We start from the raw sequence: 26,743 nt of genomic DNA, 5'->3' as shown, positions 1-26,743 counted from the left end.
TGACTTTAGGATCCCTCAATAAGACTCTGCCTTCAACCAAATGTGGGGCAGAGGGCTGACCTTTTTCCAAAAGAATTATCTGAATCCTTGATGGGGGAGTGCAATGTTCCTTAGCTTTGGCAACTTGAAGGTTGTGTGGTCTTCCATTCCCAGAATTGAGTTTGGGGAGTTGAAGACCACACATCTTGAAGTGCCAAAACTGAGAAGCACTGGACTAGTGGTTCAAATGCATGTCTAGCAACTAGAACATCCAGGTTCAATTTTCTTCTCTGTGGAAATACCTGGGGAGACCTGAGGTCAATGAGTCTACCTAAGCCCAACCTGAAAAAAAGAATTGTGTTTTGTTTGGTTTTTTGCAGGGGAAAATTGGAAGGAGTATATTCTACCTTGCTCTTGAAGAAAGGAGAAGATGATGGATGATGGATGATGGATGATGGATGGAGATAGAGAGAGAGAGAGAGAGAGACAGACAGAAAGACAGACAGACAGACAGACAGAGAAATTAGAGAGATGACCAATGATGGATAATATGGATACAGATAGCTAGCTAGCTAGCTAGCTATAGCTACCTATAAAAATTTCCTGGAAAACTGTAGAAATACAGATATCAAGCTGTCTGTATTGATATCTATCTTGATGTTTATACATTCCTTTTAGTGTATGAATTTCTCCCATCTAGTAGGCTGTGATGGCTATTGATTAGAACTTTGCACATATTTGTCAGGTAAGGGGTGTATCATGTATTTTGCCTGGCTGCGTGGGCTCCACCATCACTACACAATAGTTCTAAGAATCAAAGATTTAACCTTCCTTCAATAGAAGGTCTCCTCTTCTCCCCCTTTTCCCACAAAATATGAGGTATTGGCAGAGAAATATTGGTAGACGTTTTGATTTTCTTCTAAACAGGTCTCTTCGCCGTTGACTGGTGTTGTGTTTCATCCTCAAGCTGCTCACATCAGGACTTGGTCCCGCGTGTCTGGCAGCCGCAGGGCTAGGAGCCCTCCGCCAACTAGAGCAGAAGAAGCCAGAAGAATGGGGATCACTTTGGTGATCCCAACAAAAGAGGCAAAGATGGAGTTTCCCAAGATGGCCCCAACTTTACAGATGCCGGTGAGTATCCCAAAGGCTGTGGCTCTAGATAAGAAGGACAGAAAATCATAGAAAGGTTTCAGAATTCAAAAGCCAGAGATCCAAGGCTCAATCCTTTTAACATATGAACATTTCAATTCCTTTAAATATTTATAATAATTATTTCACCTTCACGTGCATATAACTGGGCACGTCAAGGAAGCCAGACGTAACTATTCAGATTTCAATAGGCATCTCGTGTCAAACACGGAATCCTGAAACCTACAAAAGGGATTTCCTAACCTCGTTTATGGGGAATTCATTATAGTGGAGCAATCTCTTTGAAACTCTTTGAAAACATTTTGTGCAGAGGCAGGAACAGCAGAAGAGAAATAAAAAAGGAGATGACACCAAAGGGAGAAAAAAAAACAATGGTGGAGAAAGCTTTGAGGATTCAATAATAAACTGGGATTCCAGAAGCATCAAAATCTACAATGAATAGCTTTCAGAAGAGTTTGTATAGTAAGTAGAATGAGATGCCGGCATTAATAGGCTATCTTTATGTTATCACTGGTAGTTTAAAAAGGGTTAATGTATAGCTTATCACCCCCACTAGGTAGATTAGACTAGGAAATCAACTCTACAGGAAGAGTAGAACAATGCTTTCTTGAGACTGGCTACAAAAACAGAGTAAATGGTCTGTTACAAGTCTGATTATATGCTTTTCCCTTAGAACATAGAATAATAGGGTTGGAAGGGACCTTGGAGGTCTTCTAGACAATCCCCTGCTCAAGCAGGAGATCCTGCCTATAACATTACAAAAAAGTGGCTGTCCAGATTTTTCTTGAAAACCTCCAGTGATCGCTTCCAGCTCTACAATTCTGTGATTCCAAAAGACCAGACAGACATTAATCAGTGGTTTAATCAATTAATTAATCAATTAATCAGTGGAACAGATTGCCTCCCAGAATTGTGGGTGCTCCATCACTGCAAGTCTTTAAGAAAAGATTGGACATGGTGGAGTAGTGATGGAGCGCCCATAACTTCCATGTCCATTAGGGAAGCATCTGTGTCATCCACTTCCAGACATGACCTTGTTTCTCTGGACTTAAAAAAAATGCTTCAACCCGTTTTGCCTAGGTAATGATTCTTGCATATACTGTATCCATGAAGGTCATCTACCTTACTCTTTAAAGATGGATCTCCTCTTAAAACAGCTTAGAACAAGTTCTTGAATATTTCCATCAAGGTCATCTTCCTTCTTCACTACAAGATTTAAATTAAGGTATCTCTCAAGTCAAGCTCAATGCTGAACCCATCTGTAGTTTTCCTGGCAGCAAGAGGAGAGTGGATTTGCTATTGCATTCTGCTCAGGATTTTTATTGTGGTAGTTTACTGTCCAGTCTAATCTGTGGCAATGTAGTTTCCTAATGGTTCCTCATTCATATCTACTATTGCTTGAGATCCGCCAACATCCCTAGAAATTATCACTGCTGAGTCTAGAAGGAAATAGTTTGGCTTTGGGGAAGGAATTACGTGGTTGAAGAAATACGACTCCATTTTAATTGAAGGTAAACACATTCCCAATAGGACCACATCCATCTAATTGCCCTGTACACCGCCCTGAGTCCTTCGGGAGAAGGGCGGTATAAAAATTTAATAAATAAATAAATAAATAATCTCTACATATAGTTTTGCAACTGTAACTGAACAAGAATTATACCAATGTTATCCAACCTTATTTTATCTATGTTTTGTTTTGTTACAAATATTCCTACCTTTCATTGCACAGATTATATTTCAACTTCAGTTGAATAATCTTTACCCTTAATTCCATCAACACATTTCCTAGAGTTCTAAAGGTTAGCTTTTGATCTCTTTTCCCAAAAGAAAAGGTCATTTTTAGCCAACACTAGAATTTAAAAAGAAAGAGAAGGTTGATCCCTTTAATCTAATCTAGAGAAAAGGAGGACCGGGGTGACAGGATAGCAGTGTTCCAATATCTAAGAGGCTGTCACAAAGAAGAGGGGGTCAACCTATCCTCCAAAGGCAGGACAAGAACCAGTGGATGGAAACAAATCAAGGAGAGAAGCAACCTAGAACTAAGGTGAAATTTCCTCACAGTGAGGACAATCAACCAGTGGAACAGCTTGCCTTCAGAATTTGTGGGTGCTCCAACACTGGAGGTTATTTAAGAAGACATTGGACAACCATTGGTCTGTAATGGTATAGGGTTTCCTGCTTGGGTAGAGGGGGTTGGATTAGAGGACCTGTGGGGTCCCTTCCAACTCTGTTATTCTGTTCTGTTACTCTGTTATTCCTTCTATGACCATCTCATAAAGCCCAAAGAAAGACTGAAATGGCATAGGACCTCCCATCTTGGACAGGGGATTGGACTAGAAGACAACCAACGTCTCTTCCAACCCTATTACTCTATGTTGTATGTTCCTTTCTGGACAATAAAGTAGATGTGAGAAAGGGGACGTTGGCTAGATGTCTCAGGGGAGCTTTCAAGCAATACATTTTTTGCATGATTCAAATAACAATATACAACAGGATACAGGCTACTGGGACCTCGAAACTAGGATCCTCCAGGAAAGAGGTCAGCGAAAATGAATCACCTTTTATGCGTGGGATACAGCTCTACCGTGATGACGTTCAAGGCGTTCCAGGCTGCGATGCTCGTGCCGCAAAAGAGACACTGCCATCCAATCATGGCTGACTCGCTGTAGCCAAAGAACAAGAAGAAACAACACACTGCCGAGATCAGCATGGACCCCGCTGCAAGAGAAGGCAAGGAAGAAGGGAGAAATATGAGCTTTGTCAAGATGGCATCCAGTAGTAGGCAATTAAAAGCCCATCCTTTAAAAATGTACGCTATACAAAGGGCAGGGGTTTAACTGCATTATGGCTTCTTCGATGTCTCTGCAGACACTTCCTGTTGGGCCTGTCCTAACTGAACAGAACTTGGACGCCCTTTCTGGATCAGGCGACTTCAAAGCAAAGAAACTGGGATGAAAGTTCCTCTAGAAACATAGAAAACTGACAGCAGAAAAAGACCTAGTTTTCCGTTGAGATTTTTGCTTTTGCTTTTCTTTTCTTTTTTAATGTATTATTTTTTAATATATTTTTTTATTTTAATTTTTTTTGCTGGATGCTGGATATGTGTTTATGCCAAGCATGTTTATACTCAGTTACTGATGACTGACCCACCACCTTCTCTGGAAGTTGGTTCCAGGCTTCTACTACTCTTTCTGAGAAGTCATACTTTCTAACATTACTTTTGAACTTCCTTTCTGTCGGTTTGAAGCTATGCGCCCGTGTTCTTCTTAATATCTAAAGGTAAAGGTTTCCCTGTCCAGCACCGTCCAGGGCAGGGTGCTCATCTTTCTTTCTTGGCCAAGGGAACCAGCATTGCCCAAAGACATTTTCTGTGGTCCTACGGCCAGCACGGCTGTGTGTCAAAGATTGCACGGAATGCTCTTACCTTCCCACCAAAGTGACACCTGTTTTTATCTGCTTTCATGCTTTTGAACTGCTAGGTGGGCAGGAGCAGAGGTGAGGACGGGAGCTCAGCCCATTGCACAGAGCTCGGATCTCAAACCCAGGCTGACAAGCTCAATGTCTTTAACCATTGAACCATTGTGCCCACTCACTTAATATCTACCAAGGAGGAAATAGTCTTGGGGAAGACGATCATGCCAGGAAGACAAATATACAGCTCCACTTTCTTAGGAAGGTGCCCAATTTTTTTTTTCACACAGGGAAGGGATTTTGCATTGTTTGTTGATTGTTTCAGAAAAGCAGGGAGAAGACTTTAGATTTTATTTATTTATTTTATTTTATTTTAATTCCATTTATATCCCGCCCTTCTCCGAAGACTCAGGGCGGCTTACAAGCTTAGCAATAGCCTTCATTCTATGTATATGCCTGCTTATTAGAGCTTTCACACACACACCAAGCGGCATTATTACAAAGTCAGCTTAACTGCCCCCAACACAACCCCCACCCCTTGTTTGGAACCTGGTCCCAGGAGGCTCTATTGCATGCCACCTGTGGGTGCCTGGCTGTTGAACCAGTCATCACACGAAAGGACGACCAAGTCCACCCTTCCCCTTTGGTACCATTCATCCCCCGCTCACCGATCATCTTGATCCTTCCCAATTTGTCCATCAGCAGAGCTGAGACGATGTTACCAGGCAAGACAGACAGACTTCCCAAGAAGCTGACAAGGTAAATAAGGAAGTCATTGTCTTCCTCAAAATTCAGCTGACAACCCTTCTTCTGGTTATGGTAAGAGACGTTCACAGTTTCGCAGTCGATAAATTTATACTTGTAGAGATCTGTGAAAAGGAAACCATGAATGACCATCGCTGGAAAGCTTTCAAAGCAAGTGAGGAATCTGCGGTAGATCAGATTTCTGGGCAACAGCCGCTCACCATGAGGGTAAGAATTATTGGGGTGACTTTTAGTGCACATCTCCCACGAGGGACACAAGCTTTGCCAGATTCTACATGTCCGAGAGAATTTTAATGAATGAGGAGATAGTGCAAGTGATCTTCCACGAGGTCGTGCGGACTCCTGCAAACAAGGCCTCCAAAATTGATCAGAAGTTTGTAATCTTTACACAATTTCACTCTCTGGCCCATAATGCAGTGTATTTAAAAAGGTCACTGGGCCCGGAGCTTCATAAATCCCCAGTCTAGAAGCCTAATTCTATACATTATTCTGAGAAGGGATACCAGAAATCGTCATGGGATGGTTGCAGGGAGGTTTCAATCCAGGCCAAGGTGGCGGTCATGGGTTCACAATTCCAGCCTAACCTAACATGCATGTGGCTTTAATGCTACTTTGCAAAAAAGAACAAGGCTTAGATTGTGTTGTTGAAATTGTCCTTTGCCCTGGTCTGATGGCCCTTTGAAAACTGCCAAATCAAACCGTTAGCATGAAAATCACAAATGATGGCATGGCCTTTCCATCCTCCAAAAAAAAAAAAAAAAGCGAATATTTGGAGCGTAATCCAGGCGTGCCTGCAGAGTTTAGTCAAAATATTCAGCATGGCAGCCATGATGGTGTGATCCAAATTCAGTTAAATTATGGTTGCAGGTAGAGTTTGGATTCCACCACTGGAGCTCAGTGGCGCAACCCAAGTGCCGCATCATGACTGTCATGTTGAATATTTTGACTAAACTCTGCAGACACCCCTGGACTATGCTCGAAACATTCACTTTTCTTTCTTTTGGAGGAATGGGATGGGGTGGGATGGGATGGGGTGGATGGGATGGGGTGGGATGGAATGGGAAGGGAAGGGAAAGGAAAGGAAAGGAAAGGAAAGGAAAGGAAAGGAAAGGAAAGGAAAGGAAAGGAAAGGAAAGGAAAGGAAAGGAAAGGAAAGGAAAGGAAAGGAAAGGAAAGGAAAGGAAAGGAAAGGAAAGGAAAGGAAAGGAAAGGAAAGGAAAGGAAAATAAGGGAAGGGAAAGGGAAGGAAAGGAAAGGAAAGGAAAGGAAAGGAAAGGAAAGGAAAGGAAAGGAAAGGAAAGGAAAGGAAAGGAAAGGAAAGGAAAGGAAAGGAAAGGAAAGGAAAGGAAAATAAGGGAAGGGAAAGGAAAGGGAAGGGAAGGGAAGGGAAGGGAAGGGAAGGGAAGGAAAGGAAAGGAAAGGAAAGGAAAGGAAAGGAAAATAAGGGAAGGGAAAGGAAAGGAAAGGAAAGGGAAGGAAAGGAAAGGAAAGGAAAGGAAAGGAAAGGAAAGGAAAGGAAAGGAAAGGAAAGGAAAGGAAAGGAAAGGAAAGGAAAGGAAAGGAAAGGAAAATAAGGGAAGGGAAAGGAAAGGAAAGGGAAGGGAAGGGAAGGGAAGGGAAGGGAAGGAAAGGAAAGGAAAGGAAAGGAAAGGAAAGGAAAGGAAAGGAAAGGAAAGGAAAATAAGGGAAGGGAAAGGAAAGGAAAGGAAAGGGAAGGGAAGGGAAGGAAAGGAAAGGAAAGGAAAGGAAAGGAAAGGAAAGGAAAGGAAAGGAAAGGAAAGGAAAGGAAAGGAAAGGAAAGACTGTGGAGGTCTTCTAGTCCAGCCCCTGTTCAAGCAGGAGAACCTATACATTTCAGATAAGTGACTGTCTAACCTCTTCTTAAAAGCCTCCAGTGATGAAGCACCCAGGATTTCTGAAGGCAAGCTGTTTCACTGGTTAATTGTCCACACAGTTAGGAAGTTTCTGCTTAATTCCAGGTTGCTTCTCTCTTCGGTTAGTTTCCAACCATTGTTTCTTGTCCTGCCCTGTGGTGCTTTGGAGAATAATTTGACACCCCCCCCCCTCTTCTTTGTGGCAGTCCCTCAAATACTGGACTACTGCTATCATGTCTCCCCTACTCCTTCTTTTCTTTAGACTAGCCAAACCCAAGTCCGACTAGCCAAACCCAAGTCCAAGAGGGAAAGGCCATGTCATCATTTGTGCTCTTCATGCTAACCGTTGGATGGCAGCTCGCCATCTTGACTGTTCTGGACTATACACTGCAGGCCTTCCCCCCTCGGCTCTGCGAGGGATGATTATTCTCCTTCTCTTGCCTGCAAGTTCTGCTGTAAAGATTTGGGTCTCTGTCTTCTGCTTTTGTAGAAACGAAGAGCTTCCCTCCCCGACAAGGCACCGTGTGTGTGCGTACCCACGTGCTCCTCCGCAACACATTACCTGTATCATAGAAGGTGGTGTTTATCAGAGTGCACTTTTTGAAGAAGGTCTTGCTGGATGTCACATCTTCAAAGTGGCAGTCCTCAAAGAGGGAGTTGTCAAAAGTCACATCGCGCATTTTCATCTGGATGAACCTGAGGATGGATAAGAAGAACTCTAAGACCTTGCCTTCCACCTCATCAGAAGAAAGACCTTTTTTTTTATCAGCAAAGGATAGGAGGTAAGAAATGCAACAGGCTACGGAATGTAACCAAAATGCAAAGAATTAAATCAGTACTAAAGGTAAAGGTTCCCCCGCACATGTGTGCTAGTCGTTTCCGACTCTAGGGGCCGGTGCTCATCTCCGTTTCAAAGCCGAAGGGCCAGCACTTGTCCGAGGACGTCTCCGTGGTCATGTGGCCGGTATGACTAGACGCCAAAGGCGCACGGAACGCTGTTACCTTCCCACCGTAGTGGTCCCTATTTTTCTACTTGCATTTTTAAGTGCTTTCGAACTGCTAGGTTGGCAGAAGCTGGGACGAGTAACAGGCGCTCACTCTGCTACACGGCACTCGGGATTCGACCCACCAAACTGCCGACCTTCTGATCGACAAGCTCAGTGTCCTAACCCACTGAGCCACCGCGTCCCCAAATCAGCACTGGGAGCATCTTAAAACTTAGAATGCAACCCTTTGTCTCCCCGAGTTATAGAAACCTGGTAATCAAAGGCATTTTTGTAAGTGGAAAAGTTGGAGGATTTGGATGCTAAAGAAAGTCTATCAAGCCTTGCTAAGACTTCCTTGAAAGGCTGGGGGTTGAGGAAATAACTCAAATCATTCCAGAAGAAGCTGCTGTAATGGGAAACCAGATGATGTTCAAAAGTTCCCAGTATTGAAATTATTTCAATATATGAGGACTGTGGCAATATTATTATATGCAACAAAGATGGAAAGATTCGACACTACTTACTATGGAGAAATGGATGGTGAAGTTGACAGATTTTGGTGAAAAGGGTAAATTTGTTTTGATTGAAGTTTATTGTTTATAGTTTATATTTATTAAACACTCTGTGTTTATGGGTGACTGGAAGCCTCTTTTGGACTTGGTGAGTGAAAACTGGGGAAAATATGCTAAGGTTTTAATGACTGGATGCTATAGCGCAGGGGTGTCAAACTCAATTTCATTGAGGGCCGCATCAGCATTGTGGTTGCCCTCAGGGGGCCGGGTGGGTATGGCCAGGGTGGGCGTGGCCTTCTGGGTGGGCGTGGCCTTCTGGGTGGGCGTGGCCAGAGTGCGTATGGCCTACTGGGTGGGCGTGGCCAGCTCTACATCGTTTGCATCAAGGGTGCCTATAGGGGCCTGGGCAGGAGTGGGACAGATGTGAGGGTCTCTGGCAGGAGGAGGGTCTCTGGGCCAGGGCCAAGGCAGTGGGGGCCGTTCCCTCACTGTTTCCAGGATGGCTTCGTGGACCACATGAAACCACTTCACGGGCCAGATCCGGCCCCCAGGCCTTGTGTTTGACATGTCTGGAAGAAGAGACTCATCAAATGCAGTCTAACCATGAATTTCAGCAAAAAAAGGCTACAGGAACTGCTGTCTCTCATATTGCCACAAGAGGTCAGAATGCCCCAAATAGAAACCAAAAAGTTCTTTTAAGTTGACATCAAAGAAAGAGGGAAAGAAAAAGAAAAATGTGACATCCAAAATAAAGATAAATTTCCTTCAAGTTGAGCTTCACTCCTGGTGCTTCCTGGTGTCAGGCCACAAATGACACAGTGAAATCCTCTTCAGTTCAGATCTTTATGGGCTTAAAGGTAAAGGTAAAGTTTCCCCTGCACATGCGTGCTAGTCATTTCCAACTCTAGGGGCCGGTGCTCATCTCCGTTTCAAAGCCGAAGAGCCAGAGCTTGTCCGAGGACGTCTCCGTGGTCATGTGGCCGGCATGACTAGACGCCAAAGGCGCACGGAACGCTGTTACCTGCCCACCGTAGTGGTCCCTATTTTTCTACTTGCATTTTTACGTGCTTTCGAACTGCTAGGTTGGCAGAAGCTGGGACGAGTTACGCGGCACTCGGGATTCGACCGCCAAACTGCCGAACTTCTGATCGACAAGCTAAGCGTCCTAACCCACTGAGCCACCGCGTCCCTTTTTATGGGCTTACACTTAATCAAATCTTGCCAAACTACATGCAAGAACTAAGAAGCTGGCTAGTACAACTGAAATATTTCAAACCGGAAACCCGAGCTTCTGTACAAATTTCCATCGGTGCTGTGTTGCAGCTGAACAAAGGTACACAGCATATGCTCCAAATCCTTGTCTGCTTCCCCCCCAGAGTCCTATAATGGTGTGTGAGAATGACCTTGGGAGACAGGGGAAAACTGCTGCAGCCAGAGATATCTCAGCCCACTGAAGGAATAGGAGGCGGACAAAGCATCTCAGATGCGACCCTTCTTAGCTTTCATTAAATTAAAAACCAGGGAGGGGAGAGATACTTCCAGATTTGCAAGTTTCTACCACTATACACTTAACCATAAAGGTAGCTTTGGTGCTAATGGTTGGTGCTTCTTGTCTGGACTACCTCAAAGCTCTGAGGTCAGTTTTGCAAGTCTGAAAGTACCTCTTCCCCTCCCTCCCTCCCTGAAAATCATTTCTTTCTGAGATGGGTGGCGGGGTGATTTTAATAGTAAAAATAGGGATTGTGTAGATCTCATCCTCTACGTAGGGGGGCATGTTGACTCAGTGATTAAGATGCTGGTCTGGTTGGCTGGAAAGCCGACAGCCTGGGTTCAAGAGCCGAGTGCCATGTGACAGGGTGAGCTCCCCTCCTCGCCTCAGCTCCTGCCAACCTAGCAGTTTGAAAGCATGCAAATGCAAGTAGATAAATAGGTACCACTTCAGTGTGAAGGTAACAGTGTTCTGTGACATCATGCTGCCCACATGACCACAGAAATGTCTTTAGACAGCAGTGGCTCAATAGTCTTGAAATGGAGATGAGCACCGCCCCCCCCCATACTCAGCAATGACTAGTGGAGTAAAATCCTCAGGGGCTCCTCCTCCCCCTCCCTCCTTCTGAGATGCTTTCTCCACCCCCGTTCCTCCTTTGGATTCAGGCTAGATCAGGGGTCTTCAAACTTGGCCCTTTGATGACTTGTGGACTTCAGCTCCCAGAATTCCTCAGCCAGGCATGCGTGCCTGGCTGAGGAATTCTGGGAGCTGAAGTCCACAAGTCATGAAAGGGCCAGGCTTGAAGACCCCTGGGTTAGATCATTGTCTGGCCTGCAGCTCTCCCTCCCAAGGTCATGTCCACCTTCAAAAGGTATCACTTAATGGAAGGAAGTCTCCAATTTGTGGCGACCTTGGGTGGTCACCTGAAGTCCTAATCCAGTTCAAACTTAGTTAGCATTTGGGCAGGAGAGTCTGGGCAAAAGGCCAGATAATGAAGGAAGCAATAATGAGCCACTTCTGTGTTGACAAGAAACTGTTCATGTAGCCCCGAGAATTGAGTTGAACTAGAAGGATTTTTCCCCCCACTTAATCAAATAGAAGGGGGAAAGTATTACATCCTTGCGGAATAATCATATTAAGTGGAGTTAAATTAATTTAAAGGCCTAATAGCAGCCCTTAACCCCTACATGATCGCTGGCTGCATATCAGCCAAATGTGCAATGTATTTCAGCAAAGATTTTTCTGGTCATCAATTTTTGTTATCAGTTATATTCTAATTTAACATACTATCGGAATATACAGTTTATTAAAATAGCACATTGTATCTGAAGTGAGTAGGATAAAACCATAATATGGTATGAAGACACACACACCCCGGTCTTCATCTTCTCCCCCCATTTTTAAAAGTGAGTATCTCCCTGTTAATCCTTAATTAAGAGATGGGCTTTCTGGAGCCATTTTCTCAATCTAGAGATAACAATGAATTTTCTAGGCACAACCCATCAACACATTTCAGCTCATTTTTCACACTCAAGCCCTCCCTGTGGTTGAAGTAATTGAGTAGTAAAAAAGATGGGATGCCTAAGGAAACCCTCTCTTTTTTTGTGGGACCTTTCTAGGACTTCAACTTATATATCAGGAGAGTCAAGGATTAGTTAGTGTTAGGCATATGATGATAGCCTACATGTTGGGTTGGAAATATATAAGCCATGATGATGTTGTAACTTTAAGAAGGTAATTGATCCATGGGCATGTGAGGTTGCTCATGGCCATAAGAGGGAGCTAGAAATGTAGATTCTCTCTCTCACTGGCTCTCTCTGAATATCTGAATTTGCTGATCGCTCAATTATTGCTTTTTTGCTCTGTATCTGCATAACTGTGTTTTTGACCTCTGGACTGGTAAGAAGACTTTGTATTAGGATTTGTACTTGGACTGTTATTTTTGTGTATGACCTGGACTGATTATTTTTGACCGTGCATTTGTGTTTTTACACCACCTTAAAGTAAACTACTTTCTATTTTCCCAACTCAGTGTATCTTGCGGTTACTGTGAGCTTTTACTGCTCTCAATACCCTTCCTTCTCTGTGCAACTCCTTGTTAGCACAAGGAGACCTCTGCACAACCTTGGTTAGTAAGATAAGGCTGCTGGGGAGAAGTTGGTTTAACCCTGTTCCAGCTGGGATGTGTTTCAGATGAAATCTAACTGCTGAGTAGGAATTTATTGGATCAATAAACTTCTTTTAATTGAACCCTCAGTCAATTACTGGAGCTGGAAGAGGATTCAAAGGTGGATCTCCACCTTGTATGACAGGGGTCTTCAAACCTGGCCCTTTTTATGTTTTGTGGACTTCAATTCCCAGAATTCCTCAGCCAGGCACGCTGGCTGAGGAATTCTGGGAGTTGAAGTATACAAGTCATAAAAGGGCTAAGTTTGAAGACCCCTGTTGTATGAGTTCCACCACTTGGAATATCTGAGATAACATGGTGTAGCCCTAGAGCAGGGGTAGGCAACTTCGGCTCTTTTATGACTCATAAAAGAGTCAAGGTTGCCTACCCCTGCCCTAGAGGTTTAGGGGGATGATCATTAGGGGGCAGTGGTTAGAATGCAGTACTGCAAGTTACTTCTACTGACTGCCGGCTGCCTGCAGTTCGGCAGTTCGATTTTCACCAACTCAAGGTTGACTCAGCCTTCCATCCTTCCGAGGCTGGTAAAATGAGAACCCAGATTGTTGGGGGGTGGGGGGAAGATGCTGACTCTGAAAACCACTTAGAGAGGGCTGTAAAGCACTGTGAAGTGGTATATAACTGCTATTGCTACCATTGCAGGTTGGGACACTCACCTGTCATTCTTGAATGTCCAATTAAAGTAGAGCTGGTTTCTAAGATTAAAGTCAAAGGTGAAATCCTTCACTAATTCTGCCTCGAAAGTCTTCCTCTCCGACTTATATGCTTCCTCTTGGTAATACCGTATCATATCAGGGAACCAGACAATCAGGCCATAATAACTGCAGAGAAGTGAAAATATCAGTTGCATTCCTTTTCGTGGTGACCCAAAGAGGCCTTCCGCAGTTTTAAAACGGGAAGCAGAAGCTGGCTACACGTCTAAATTCTATAGGTTCACTCCCAATCCCCAAAAGTACATAGAGCCTTGGTGGAGCAGTGGGCTAATGCCTCCTTAAGTAACACCAGCTGCCTGCAATTAGTGCAGGTTCGAGTCCCACCAGGCTCAAGGTTGACTCAGCCTTCCAAGGTAGGTAAAATGAGGACCCAGATTGTTGGGGGCAATAAGCTGACTTAATGCCGCTTGGGGGTGTGTGTGAAAGCCCTAATAAGCAGGCATATACATAGAATGAAGGCTACTGCTAAGCTTGTAAGCCGCCCTGAGTCTTCGGAGAAGGGCGGGATGTAAATGGAATTAAAATAAAAATAAAAAATAAAAACGTGCTGCCCTGATCTTCGTAGGGATTTTATTTTGTTATTGTGGCTAATGGTTCTAAAGTACAACCAAATAAAGAAGCTATTCCACCACCACCCCCAAAAGAACAAACAGTTCAGCCCTCCAAAATATTCTGTATGTCTGAATGTTCTGTTTTTTATAGTCCTGTCCAGTGGTGGGATTCAGCCGGTTCGCACCACTTCGGCAGAACTGGTAGCTAACTTTTTGTTGCCCAGGCCCAGAATCAACTTCCGGAAGTGGCATCCACACAGAGAACCGGTTCTTCACCTATTTGAATCCCACCACTGGCCCCATCCCTCTACAAATGCTTGGCTTTCCTTCCTTCCCTTCAATCCCAAAGAGAGACCTCTAGAAGGAACTCCTTGCAAGGGGGTTTATTCGCTGTACTTATTACAGTACTACAGAAATACTAAGTAGGAGTCATGCCCTTTAGAGATGGTTGGAGAACGTCTCCTTCCTCTGGACGTATGTAGAAAAATAATCTAGTCGATTTTCCTGTCCAGTGGATGCAGAGCAGAATTTTGAGAGATTTCAGTTTTGAAAAATATGCGGGGAGGCATCAGCTAGAGTTGATTTCCTCGCTGATACGTTGGACATTCTCACTGCAGATCAAAGAGGAAGGATAATGTTCTACAAATCTAAAACACAACAATGCTAAGTCACCTACCTTAAGGCCATAGAAAACCAGACAACTGACAGTAATAGTGTGTTCATTCTGTACTGTGCTGTCAGACAATAAACCACATTGTCCATTACCTATAAAATCCAAAAGGAGTAGTCACAAAAAGTAAGTAGCTCTTGGCAAAAGCAGTGGCAATCTCAAATTAATTCAGTGAGATTGATGACCTTAATTTATTATATAATTTATTATGATTTCTTTCATATTGCAAAAGGCATCTTCAATTAAGCTATTCATTCAGCTAGGTGAAAATTCTTACATTTAATCAACATCGCTCATAAGCTGACAGTTTTGTGTGAACTAATGTTTGTTGGATCACACATTGTGTCAGGATATAATTTGATTTGGTTGATCTTAGTTTAAGGCAATATATGGACCACAGTGACATATTCAACAAATCATGGTTAAACAATTATGACTGAGCAAAATATGCAACCACATGGTCATAGATCTTCAAAATGCATCCCAGAATAGTTTCATCCCAAGGATTATTCATTGGAAGGAAAGCAGAATAAATTGTTGAATTAGGACATCACAGGTCACTGGTTTTTTTGTTTCATATAATATACTAGATTGTGACTGAAGGCGTGATAGGAACCTTAGCCATTGTCTTCATGTACTTGTACTTGTTTGTTTCCTAAGCCATAAAATGAGTTGTTTGTTTGAACACTGCATGTTAACCGGTATCTGTTTTACTAATTCAGGTTGTTGAGTTGTATGGATCCAAGCTCTGTTGCTTAGTTACCCTTATTCCATACCTGTCTGATGATAGTCATGGCTCTAACAAAACAACGTTGGTACCATGTTCCTGTTGAGCTTTGTATTTCAATAAATTCATCAGCCTGCTTGGGAGTTTTTATCTGAGCTACCTGAAGAAGAAGAAAAATGAAGTAGAATTTACAAGACTCATCATCATCGCTAGCAGCCTCTTCAAACGCAGCCTAGTTTGTGTTAGCAGCTTCAGAAAGGGGCCTATTCTCATGTCTGAACTGCTAATCCCCTGGAAGCCGGAATTGTTTGGGACTACGCAAAACAAAATGTTGCCACGTTCAATGGGGGTTTCTTCAAGATAAGCATGTACACCTCACATCTTCTCTGGATCTACTCCATCTTTTAGAAAGGATGAATATGTGGCCAAGATCTTTGGTTTGAAGGAAAGAGGTGTGTTTATTTACTTATCCTCTATTCTCTTACAGCCTCTCCTACTGTCAGGTTTGATTGGGATGTACAAATGATAATTTTTTAAAAAAATGGAAGGAATTACTCCAAGAGAGAGTTTGCAGAGCTCATATACAGTATGTACACAAAAAACAATGAACAGGGAATAATAATACCTGATATGGCCACTTATTCAGGTTCTGGCTGCCATCATGTAATTTCCCATGTTGGATTGGATGCTCAAAATAATGACAATATTGATAATAAAAATGCCAAATCTGGTCTGAACATCTGGCTGACTGTGCGATCAACCATAATAATTTTTAAAATACAGGCATTTTAAAAATGGCTAAAATTGAATGAGATTTTGACATTCTCATTGACTACCTGTTAAAATCTGTTTTCGTACCAGAACAAAAGGTATTTATAGGATTTCAGGCAAAAATACCAAAATCTTCTAAGATTTGAGCCATTTTTTTTTGTTGTTTTGTTTTTAATCCATTTTTATTTATGGGGTGGCATCCCAATTTGCTCAGAAAGCCTTTTTTTTATTCATTACTATTACCATTTACTAGTTATGGTGACCCCTCCTCAGTGTGGATGTGAGAGCAACTACACATATATTTGGCTTGAGGTCTTCATTAACATCTCTGGGAAAAGAGATGACCATCTAATTTGGCCTTCCATTAACCTGGTTCCTTCTAGAAAAGTTATAACTAGAACACCCATCATCCTCAGCCCAAGGAGTCATTATGAGAATGATAGGAAGCATAGTATAAAACATCTGGAGAAATCTGCTTTAGATTACATAGGGATTACACTTTGGCATAAAGTGCAAGAAGAGTCTTGAAGGAAAAACAATGTCCACAGTCATGCTGATACCTTTTTAAAGAGGAGATCTGATTCAGGGCAATTATCAAAAAATGGATTACCTTTGGCCCAAGGAGAAAGAAGAAATAACTTAGATCCAGCTCACCGTGAATACCCTTTCTGGTTCTCCCTTGGCCCTCATGTTGACATCATGGACTTGCTTAAGGATCATCCATGCTTCATCATGCTTACCAATCTGGAAAAACCACAGGAGAGGAAGTCAAAAGTTCCATATTGTACACCAGGAGTCTTCAAACTTGGCCCTTTAATGACTTGTGGACGTCAACGCCCAGAATTCCTCAGACAGGCACGCTGGCTGAGGAATTCTGGGAGTTGAAGTCCACAAGTCATAAAAGGGCTAAGTTTGAAGATCCCTGTTTGTACATCATTCTCCCACAACCTAATACTATGCAGATGAGATGAAACTGCAACTCCAGAACTCCACAGCTGAGGGAACACTGCTCTGGATGGAAGTACTTCCTTTCCTGAATGAACAACTTTTACGAGTGAAGGCAAATATATGTGTCCCAAGATAATGTTGCAGGATTCAGCCTGAGTCGGTCATTGGGACTAGAGGTTTATTCTTCCAAGCCTTTGGACTCATGCTGGAGACCATCCTCAGGGATCATCTCTCTCCAGAATGACACAGAGAGAAGTTCCCTAGGGATGGCCTCCAGTACGAATCTAAAGCTTGGAAGAATAAACCTCTGGTCCGGGTGGCTGAACAACTTTTAACTAATCAACATTCTCTCTTCCCAGCTTTACGGGAAACTGGTACTTCCAGAAAACATCAAAGGGGGGGAAAACGCTTGAAGAATCCTGGTTTCCTAAGGTCTCCATTTTTTTCTATGAATATAATCTGAGATGCAGGACAGTTTGCATTTCCAAGAAATGTTGGTAACTCCAACAATATTCCAGCAACTGGACCATTTCTCATTTAAAACCAATATCTCCTCATGAACATTTGGAAGGAGACTTTCCATTTCTCCTTCTTCTGCTGAATTGGCAAGGAGATAGATCTCTTCACAGATCACAAGGGAAACTTGAAGCTGGTTGTTTAATCATGGTCTCCTGAATCTTTATCATCTAGGAACCAACTCCTATAGGACAAATTTTGAGGGCTAGCATTTATCTTGGGCAATCTTTCAGGGCTCCAAAGTGAATTGTGGCTCATTGAAACCAGAATAAACCCATGCAGGTTGCTGTTGTTGACTCACCATACGTTATGAGCCTTAGCACAGAGTTATCCCCTTTTTACCCTGCCATGCATCTGTGTCTTTAGCAGCAAGAGAAAATCCTGCATAACAATCTCTTTCTGACATGGAGAAAAGGAGAATTCAGTGTACAGAATTTTCTATATTTTCATAGCTGGAGTAGAGTTTGTAATCGGATTATTTTTAATCTAGGTTAAGCCCATTTAGTCTAGGTTAAGCCCATTTCTGTACTTTCTGAACTTTCAGTTCAAAATAGCAAGAAAGCATGTTTCTGCTTTGCGCCCCCATTTTTGAAATCTGTCCCGAAAAAAGGGGAGAGGATTCAGAGTGATCCCACAGTTGCCCACTCCGTGCAACATAAAATACGTTTGTCTCCTTTTCCAGATCAGATTGCTTACCTCTAACAAAAAACGTGGGCTTTCTGGCATGAATTTCAGAGCCACAAGTGACGCTATGCAAGGGAGGGAACAGACCACCACAAAGACCCTCCAGCTGTGGAAGTGGTAATGCGTCCCCATACTGAACCCCCATCCTGTAAGGGAGAAAGAGGACAAGAAGAATAGAATACAATGGATCAGGGCCGGTACAGATGTCAGACATTCCAGGTTGAAGGTTCAGGGAGATGATTGATTGATTGATTGATTGATTGATTGATTGGTAGGTAGGTAGATAGATAGATAGATAGATAGATAGATAGATAGATAGATAGATAGATAGATAGATAGATGGAGATAGAAGAGACAGAGAGACACAGAGAGGGGAGAAATGGATGGGTGGATGATATTTATTGTAGCAGTGACCAGATAAAACAGAACATATATAAACTAAACAAAGCAGAGAAAAAAGAATCTAGCAAACCAATAGCTATATGTGATTCAAGCAGAAAGATGTCCTAATAGCATCAGGTTTTTTTTCCTTCAGGTTTGTTCACATTGTGTGCATTTTCCAGAGAGCCTTAACTTTAGGAGCTGCTGACCCAGCTCATTATTTTGGTGGACTAATCAAGAAAGCCACAGACTATCATTATTCAGCATTACAGCATTGTCAGGGATCTGTTACGTTCCCCCTTTGTGAAACAAAGCAGGTTTGGATTGTCTAGAGGTAAGATGACCTTTGGATACTGTGCAGAATGCGGCCGCGCGAGTTGTGATGGGGGTTTCCTGATACTCCCATGTAACACCTCTGCTCCGCGAGCTGCATTGGCTTCCAGTTGCCCTCCGGGTGAGATTCAAGGTGCTGGTGATGACCTATAAAGCCCTAAATGGCTTGGGTCCGGGATATCCGAGGGAACACCTGCTGCCAGCATCAAGTTCCCTTTGTCCAGTGTGCTCGCAGAGGGAGGGCCTTCTCAGGGTACCGCCGGTAAAAGACTGCCGGCGGATAGCACCCGGGGGAGGGCCTTCTCTGTGGGTGCGCCTGCCCTCTGGAACCAGCTGCCCATGGAGCTTAGGACTGCCCCTGACCTCCGTTCATTCCGCCGGGACCTGAAGACCTGGCTCTTTGAGCTTTCCAGCCCAGGCTGAGAATTTTTAACTGGGGTTTTTATTTTTAGGGATGATTTAATCTTTTTTTAATTGTTTTTAATTTTTGTATTGATTTGGTTTAATTACCCTGTAAACCGCCCTGAATCCTTCGGGAAAGAGCGGTATATAAATCCAATAAAATAAATAGAAATAAATACTAGGTACATGTATATGCAATAAAATGCAGGAATAAAGAAAATACTCCGGAATCCACCCAGAACCTCAGAAACATTCCACAATTGGCAGATATAATTTGGGATTAAACCTGTAGCATCCCCCCAGGCTGGTCTGCTCAATTGGCCTTCTCCATCTAGATTCCTTCCACAAATGGTTGGACTATGATACCTGGCTAAAGAAGGTGGGAAATTCCGTCACCATCATCATCATCAACCATCCTTTGAGTCAAGCATAATGGATGATTTGATGGATTTGTGTTAACTACAGTATGGAAATGGTCTTTTAGCTTCTGCCAAATTCTATTACACAGAACATACTGCCTAATATGCATGGAGGGCACCAAGTTAAATAAAGATACATTGCAGCCTGTTCTGGTTCCCCCTAGGTGACTGGGAGAAAGCCATCTCAGTGAAATAAAAACTGGAGACAAGTCACAGAAGCAGGAAAATTCCCTCCAGATCTGGAAGCAGTTACCATAATGTGGGATGATACTCCAGGCCATGACCGAGGCGTACAAACCACCAATCATCCAGAACATGCAGAGCCAACTCAGGTGTTCCCCTCGCTTCTCACGGGCTAGGAATTCAGAGAAATAGGCAAAGACGATGGGCAGGGAACCTCCAATGCTGAAGAAAGAAAAGGAGGAAAGTGGATGGATAAAATAACTTAGGAACCGTAGAAAGGATTTCGTTGTAACAGAGTAATATCAACTAGGCTGTCTGCGTGCTTTCTTTCTTTCTTTCTTTCTTTCTTTCTTTCTTTCTTTCTTTCTTTCTTTCTTTCTTTCTTTCTTATTTATTTATTTATTTATTTATTTATTTATTTATTTATTTATTTAGTAAATCTACGTTGGACTTAACAGAATGACAGAGTTGGAAGGGACCTTGGGGGTCTTCTAACCCAACCCCCTGCTCAGGCAGAGGACCGTATACCAACCTCCAACCTCCTGTGTTGGAGCAGCCACAACTTCTGGAGACACGTCGTTCCACTGATTAATTGTTCTCACTGTCAGGAAATTTGGCTTTTTTGGTTGCTGCCCTTGTAACATTGCAAAATTTTACATTGCATTGTAACACTGCGACATGGTCAACCGTTGTTCATAGGAGCTTGCTTGGGAAGGAGACATGTAGGAAGCCAATACATTACTATCCAATGTCCCCCTTGGCCTGGAATAAGCTTGTTCTTCTCCAGAGCATTCAGTACATACCCGAAACCGGAGATCAGGCGGCAGAAGAGGAAAAAGCCGTATTGCTGCACAAAGGAGGAGAGGAGCACAAAACTGGCATTGATGGAGAGTGATATGATCAGGCACTGCTTCCGGCCCAGCTTGTCTGCTAGGCCACTCCAGAAAAGGGCCCCCACCATCATTCCAAAATAAACAATTAGTCCTGTACAACAGAGGGACACAAGATGTATTAATCCTGTACTTATTCGTGTTAGCAGTGGCATCTTTCCAGATTTCCAAAAATGCCCACTTGCCAACTTTGCAGAAATGATGATGCAGGCACCATCTTCCCCCAACAGATGCCACCAGGTAGCTCATGCAAAAGGCATCAAGAGTCTTCATTCATCACGGCAGCAAATGTCTATCATCAATTGGTGATAGACATTTGGGGGGGAAAAGGGAAAGGGAAACAGTCATCCTCAAGTCCAATGCAGCTCTTGGTATGGTGACACATCCATATGTTTTCTTGGCTATGGAAGAGAAGATGTTTGTCATTGCCTTTTTCTGGAATATTCCCCCCCAGATTTCCTACTCTAACATGGAAGTTAGGATGTCCTGGTGATACCTGCTTAATTTGAGGACGCAAATCAGCCAGCGTCAATCTAGGTGCTATCCTCTGCTCTAGAAGGAAGGAAGGAAGGAAGGAAGGAAGGAAGGAAGGAAGGAAGGAAGGAAGGAAGGAAGGAAGGAAGGAAGGAAGGAAGGAAGGATGGATTATTTATACAGGCTTGGGTGCAAATATAAGTGACCAGGTTTCCACATGTCCTATTAGGCTCTGATTTGTTTAACTATGGCTTGTTAAATAAGTGACAATTGACTAGCATCATACAACATTGTGGAAATAAACCCCATAAAACACAATAGCAGTTTAAGATGACATGTAAGCCCAGCCTGTGCATGTTTGTGCATAGAGTATCCCTATGTGTGTACGTACACAACAGTATGTGGGAAACAAATCACACACAATATGGTCTATTTCCAAGTCCCACTGTCAAACCATTTGCTCATCCAGGGCCGTTTTTAATTGACTTTGGAATTAATAGCTGGGAACAGGATGGAATAATATACTGTTGTCCTTTCTCTGGCTCTAATCTCAGTTCTCATAGGAAGCAAAATATTCACAATTTGGCCAAGACAAAATGTACTGACTGAACCAATGTTCCGATGAACATTCCCAAAGCAGAACAAATAAACTGCCACAAAGAAATGCCCAGCTCATTGCAAGATCCCCAGTTTGCTAAACAAGCTACTAGAAAGTCACAAATCATTGCTGACTCCCTTATTTTACCAAAGGAAAGTGGGGAGTTGATTAATTTCCTCCCATTATAGACCAAAGGCCCTTGTGACATTAAAAGGCACTGCAGCGTTAGCAACTGCAGCAGCCAGAAGCTTTATATCTATGGTAATCAGACATTGGAGGAGTCCATAAATACTGTTATTTCTCCTAATCAGGACAAAAGCAAAGGCTTTGTAGTGAGCAACACAACATTTAGATGCATTGGCTTCAAGGCTGCAAGCCAGCTGTGATTCCCTTTCATGTATTCATTATTCCTTCTTTAGCTTAGTTTTGTTTTTCTCTTCTGGAGAAGATGCCTTTCTCTCCCCCCCCCCTTTTCTTTCTTTTCCCTACTAAGCATGTGGATAACACACAAACATATACAAATAACACACACACACACACACACACACACACACGAATGACTGAATCAAACTATAAACTCTTAAAACATACAGGGTGTTTATAGAATAGAGCTCCCTTCTTGATGACTGTAGGGATTATTGGATTCCAGAGAATGGAGCATTGCCACCTGGCCTGATGATTGTGGTCCTCTTGCATCCTTCCTCTCCAGAATGTTGGATATTCACAGCCCCTGGCTATTCCAAGAGAGCCTTCGGCTGAAATTTATCCTCCTTTTCCCCACCAGTTCCTATTCAGTGGGACGAAGGAGGATTTGCCTTCGAAAGTTCTTCCAAAGATGTGGAGGTAGAGGAGTTTTCCTGAGTGGATTTCAATATTCTGCCACTTAAATAAGGACAGGATATTTGAAGAGTGACTATTAAGGTCACCTCATCTATTATACCATCATTCCTCCAACCATCTGCCTCCTCTCCATCCCATGCCAGGAGAAGCCATCAGAAGGAACATCTACTAGGAAACGTACAGAGTAGCAGCACTTATCTCTAAGGAGGTGCCTTGTCCTCAAAAACAGTGGTTGAGGTTGTCCTGCTCCTGGGGCAATTTGGATAATAATAATAATAATAATAATAATAATAATAATAATAATAATAATAATAATAATAATAATAATAATAATAATAATAATAATAATAATAAGAAGAAGAAGAAGAAGAAGAAGAAGAAGAAGAAGAAGAAGAAGAAGAAGAAGAAGAAGAAGAAGAAGAAGAAGAAGAAGAAGAAGAAGAAGAAGAAGAAGAAGAAGAAGAAGTTGGAAGGAAGGGACCTTGGAGTTCATCTTAGTCCAACCCCTTGCTCAGGCGGGAAACCCTATAACATTTCAGGCAAATGGCTGTCCAGTGTCTTCTTAAAAACTTCCAGTGTTGGAGCATTCACCACTTCTGGAGGCAGGTTGTTCCACTGGTTAATTGTTCTAACTGTCAGGAACTTTCTTCTTAGTTCCAGGTTGCTTCTCTCCTTGATTAGTTTCCATCCGTTGTTTCTTGTCCTGCCTTCTGGTGCTTTGGAGAATAGCTTGACTCCCTCTTCTTTGGGGCAGCCCCTGAGATATTGGAACGCTGCTATCATGTCCCCCCTCATCCTTCTCTTCGTTAAACTAGACATACCCAATTCCAGCAGCCGTTCCTGTTTTAGTCTCCAGTCCCCTGATCATCTTTGTTGCTCTTCTCTGTACCCTTTCTAGAGTCTCATTATTCCTCTAAGTAGCCTGCCTCTGAATTTTAGGAGAATTTCAAAAAAATATGGAATCTGGCCTGATTGTTGATAGGCTTCAATCCACTGGAGTTATTGTCCCCATCAGCTTTGGGGTGGAAATAAGTGATGATTTACTAAGCTTATACAACATGGAAGTAAACTTCATGAAACCAAATAGCAGTTTAAGATGATCTGTAAGGTGGGATTGATTGATTGAAAGATTCATTGGTTTATAAAATTTGTTAGCTATTTATCTTACCACATGGTAACTCTGGGCAGCTTACAGTATTAAATTGCAATATTAAATGATAAAACAGTATAAAAGCTAATAAATTATATAAATACAATATTATATCAAAAAAATTGACCTAGCTAAAAGATGGAGAGGAAGGGAGGGAGGATGATGGATGGGATCTGTTGTTAATCTATCAGCCACCTCCAATGTGAAAGCCCTCCATTGGAGCCCCAAATTAACTGGCAGAGCCAGATATTTAAGCTCTTATGGAAGGTAAGGAAGGTTGGAGTTGACCTCACTTGGGGGGGTTGACCTCACTCTTACTCCCCCTAATTCAGGGTGGGAGGTTAAGATGTTCCAAAAGGCAGACATGTCTCTGTCTTAAAGAAGAAACTAGGTTTTCAGATTCAGGGAACTAATCCTTGCAAAAATTGACAGTAACGGGTTTCAGCTTGTAGACCATCTTGCCACTGAAGATGCCAGCCACAGTTGCCAGTAAAACTTCAGGAAATTTGTTGCCTAGTCCACAACCTCTAAAAATGCCCACCAGATGCCAACTGTGCAAATCTATACCAGTATATTGGAAAGGATAGTATTGAACTGAATTGAACTTTATTTGGCCAAGTGTGATTCGACACACAAGCAGTTTGTCTCCACTACAGAAGCACTCGGTGTACACGCAAACCAACAGTGTAATATTAATTATAATAATGATACCAATAAAAGGATGTGGTAGAGAAGAGAAGGAGGATAGGAATGATACAGCCATACCGCTTGGGCAAATATACTTAGACATAAGACACTACTGTGGGAATTATGTGTTCAGCAGAGTGATGGGATGGGGGAAAAACTGTCCCTGTGTCTAATTGTTCGGGCATGCAATGCCCTGTAGTGGCATCCCGAGGGGAGGAGTTGAAACAGTTGATGTCCAGGTTGTGACGGGTCTGTAGACATCTTCTCAGCCCTCCTTCTGACCTCGATGGAAGTCAGGCTGGTTGCAACTGTTCTTTCTGCCGTCTTAACTATCCATCGGAGTCTGTAGCTGTCTTGTTTGGTTGCGGTACCAAACCAGACGTTCTAGCGGATTTACTATTTAATAATTTATTTAATGTTTATTTAAGAATTACTAGTTCTGGTAATTATTACAGGCAAGACGGAAGATGTGTTACAGAGAAGAAAACTGATCCATCAGGCCACGTGTCTCATCATTTGCAACCAGCATGATCCGTACAGATCCACGCATCAAGTTAGTAAAATGCTCTTGTAAGATCAATACAGTCTCCAGGTCACAAACGGAAATGAGTAATGCCATCGGGAAAGTACACACACCCTGCTTTGATGCAAGCCTTTGCTCACAGATTAAAAAAGAGAAAGGGGGGGAGTAAACAGCCTTTTCTGCGGAGAAAATCCTTCATGCCAGCTGTTCTCCAAAGCTTCTTAAAAGCAGAGAGCATTCTCCTCCTTTGCCCAGCACATACATCAATTCCTGTGATCCAAGTCTTCCATCCACGTGGACACCATCATTCTATTGCTCTCTGCAAACATGTTTGATCAGCATAACAAGGGACGTGGGGCTCCCTCAACAATTCTGTAATCCTGGCAAATATATTGCCCCAGTTATGGAACATAAAGAGAACAGCCCCCATCCTAAAAAATAAATCTTAATGCTCTTGAAATGAAATCCAAGTCTTTGGATCCAGTTGGGTTCCACACACTTGAATTCAAGGGGATGCTGAAATGTTCAATATTTAACCACGTGCGATACAAACCAAGGACAACAAACTTTTCCAATCTATTGTGAAGTGTAAAGAAAGAATATCTACACTTATCTCTTTCAAATATTAAGGGAATGGCCTTAGTAGGGTTTTTTTTTGGGGGGGGGTCGATTTCATTGTGCGGTTGTTTTTTGTGTGTTTGTTTTTGCTTGTATAAAGGACAATTTGACTCCCAGCTAAAGCCACTCGATCTGCCTGGGAAGCTTCAGATTATTGCAGAGAGACTGTGGTGTGATCGTTAACAAAAATAATCCTTTCAAACAAATGTGTAAAATAATTTATAGATAATACATATAACATGTGGAAACCATGCCCGAAAACCTATGGATTCTATAACTTCCATTTGGTAAGATTTAATGTTTCTGGTTCGTCTGCCTAACCATTGTATTGTATTAATCCTACCCCCAGCCATCTATCAATTAAGAAAACCATTCACATTGTGGTACCCTCAGATGTGTGTAGTGAGAATTCTCCCATCTCAGCACTTCTTAAATAGATTAGGGGAAGACTTAGTTAAGCTTGATCTAGAATGAGCAATATGGAGAACCAATTCACCTAGCCACCTTCTGCTTGTTCAGTTTTACCTCTCCATATTTCCACCCAGGAATGAAAGCAGGTAATGAAATTAAAAACTAAATACATAATCAGGAAAAACACGTCACCATCTTCCCAGCTCCTTAAGACAGAGGTCCCCAACCTTTTGGACACCAGGGACCGGTTCCGTGGAGAGAGGTTTTTCCACAGACCAGAGGGTGCGTGGTTTTGTGTGCTGCCTGCGTCCCACGGATGGGGCTTTGCTTGTTTGTGTGGACCGGTTGCTGGCATGCTGCAGCCCAGTACCGGTCCATGGACCAGGGGTTGGGGACCCCTGCCTTAAGAGACAGAGGACTCACCCAGCATTCCTTTGTTGGAACTTGATAAGCACATATCCTTTTCAGCGCTAGGCAAGACAAAACCAACCACGAACACTTCCGCTCCATCCGCCATCAGGGCCAAGCCCAGCACAATGAAAAGCATCCATTGGAATCGTCCGTGGCTGCACTCCACAATGATATTCTCATACTGATGGGCCAATTGCTCTTCATCTTCCATTTTTTCTGCTATTAGCTCATCATGATCTCTGAACTCATTGGACAGGCCAGCTTTCTTCTGCTTAGGCTTGTCATCTGGGTGAGGAATGCCCTGGTACTCTCCTTCGTAGACTTCATCGTCTTCATCATGGCCTTCGGTAGCATCGCTCTGAGCATCTTCTTCCTGACTGGGTTCCCCCCTAGTGTGATAGGTTGGGTCATTGGGAGCATAACCTGTGTATCCACCATCCTGGTAGCGGTAGTCATCAAAGCCACGGCTCCCCTGATTTCTATCATCCAT

At 42.8% G+C, this 26,743-nt stretch overlaps 1 protein-coding gene across 1 annotated transcript; it reads right to left on the bottom strand.

The window, feature by feature from the left end:
• Positions 1-950: 950 nt before the first annotated feature.
• Positions 951-26,743, bottom strand: SV2B (synaptic vesicle glycoprotein 2B; the record flags this gene model as incomplete). Its single annotated transcript, XM_081337014.1, has 12 exons — positions 951-1,134; positions 3,690-3,849; positions 5,211-5,411; positions 7,744-7,877; positions 13,010-13,174; positions 14,294-14,382; positions 15,064-15,174; positions 16,440-16,529; positions 17,946-18,079; positions 19,722-19,873; positions 20,455-20,635; positions 26,266-26,743. The coding sequence occupies 12 exons, from the start codon at positions 26,741-26,743 to the stop codon at positions 951-953; spliced, it is 2,079 nt and encodes a 692-aa protein (XP_081193140.1).

This window comes from Vipera berus (assembly GCF_964194415.1).
Source record: "Vipera berus genome assembly, chromosome: 12".
Lineage (NCBI taxonomy): Eukaryota > Metazoa > Chordata > Lepidosauria > Squamata > Viperidae > Vipera > Vipera berus.
The sequence above is the reverse complement of the archived record's forward strand: the minus strand, read 5'-3'. Positions and strand labels throughout refer to the sequence as shown.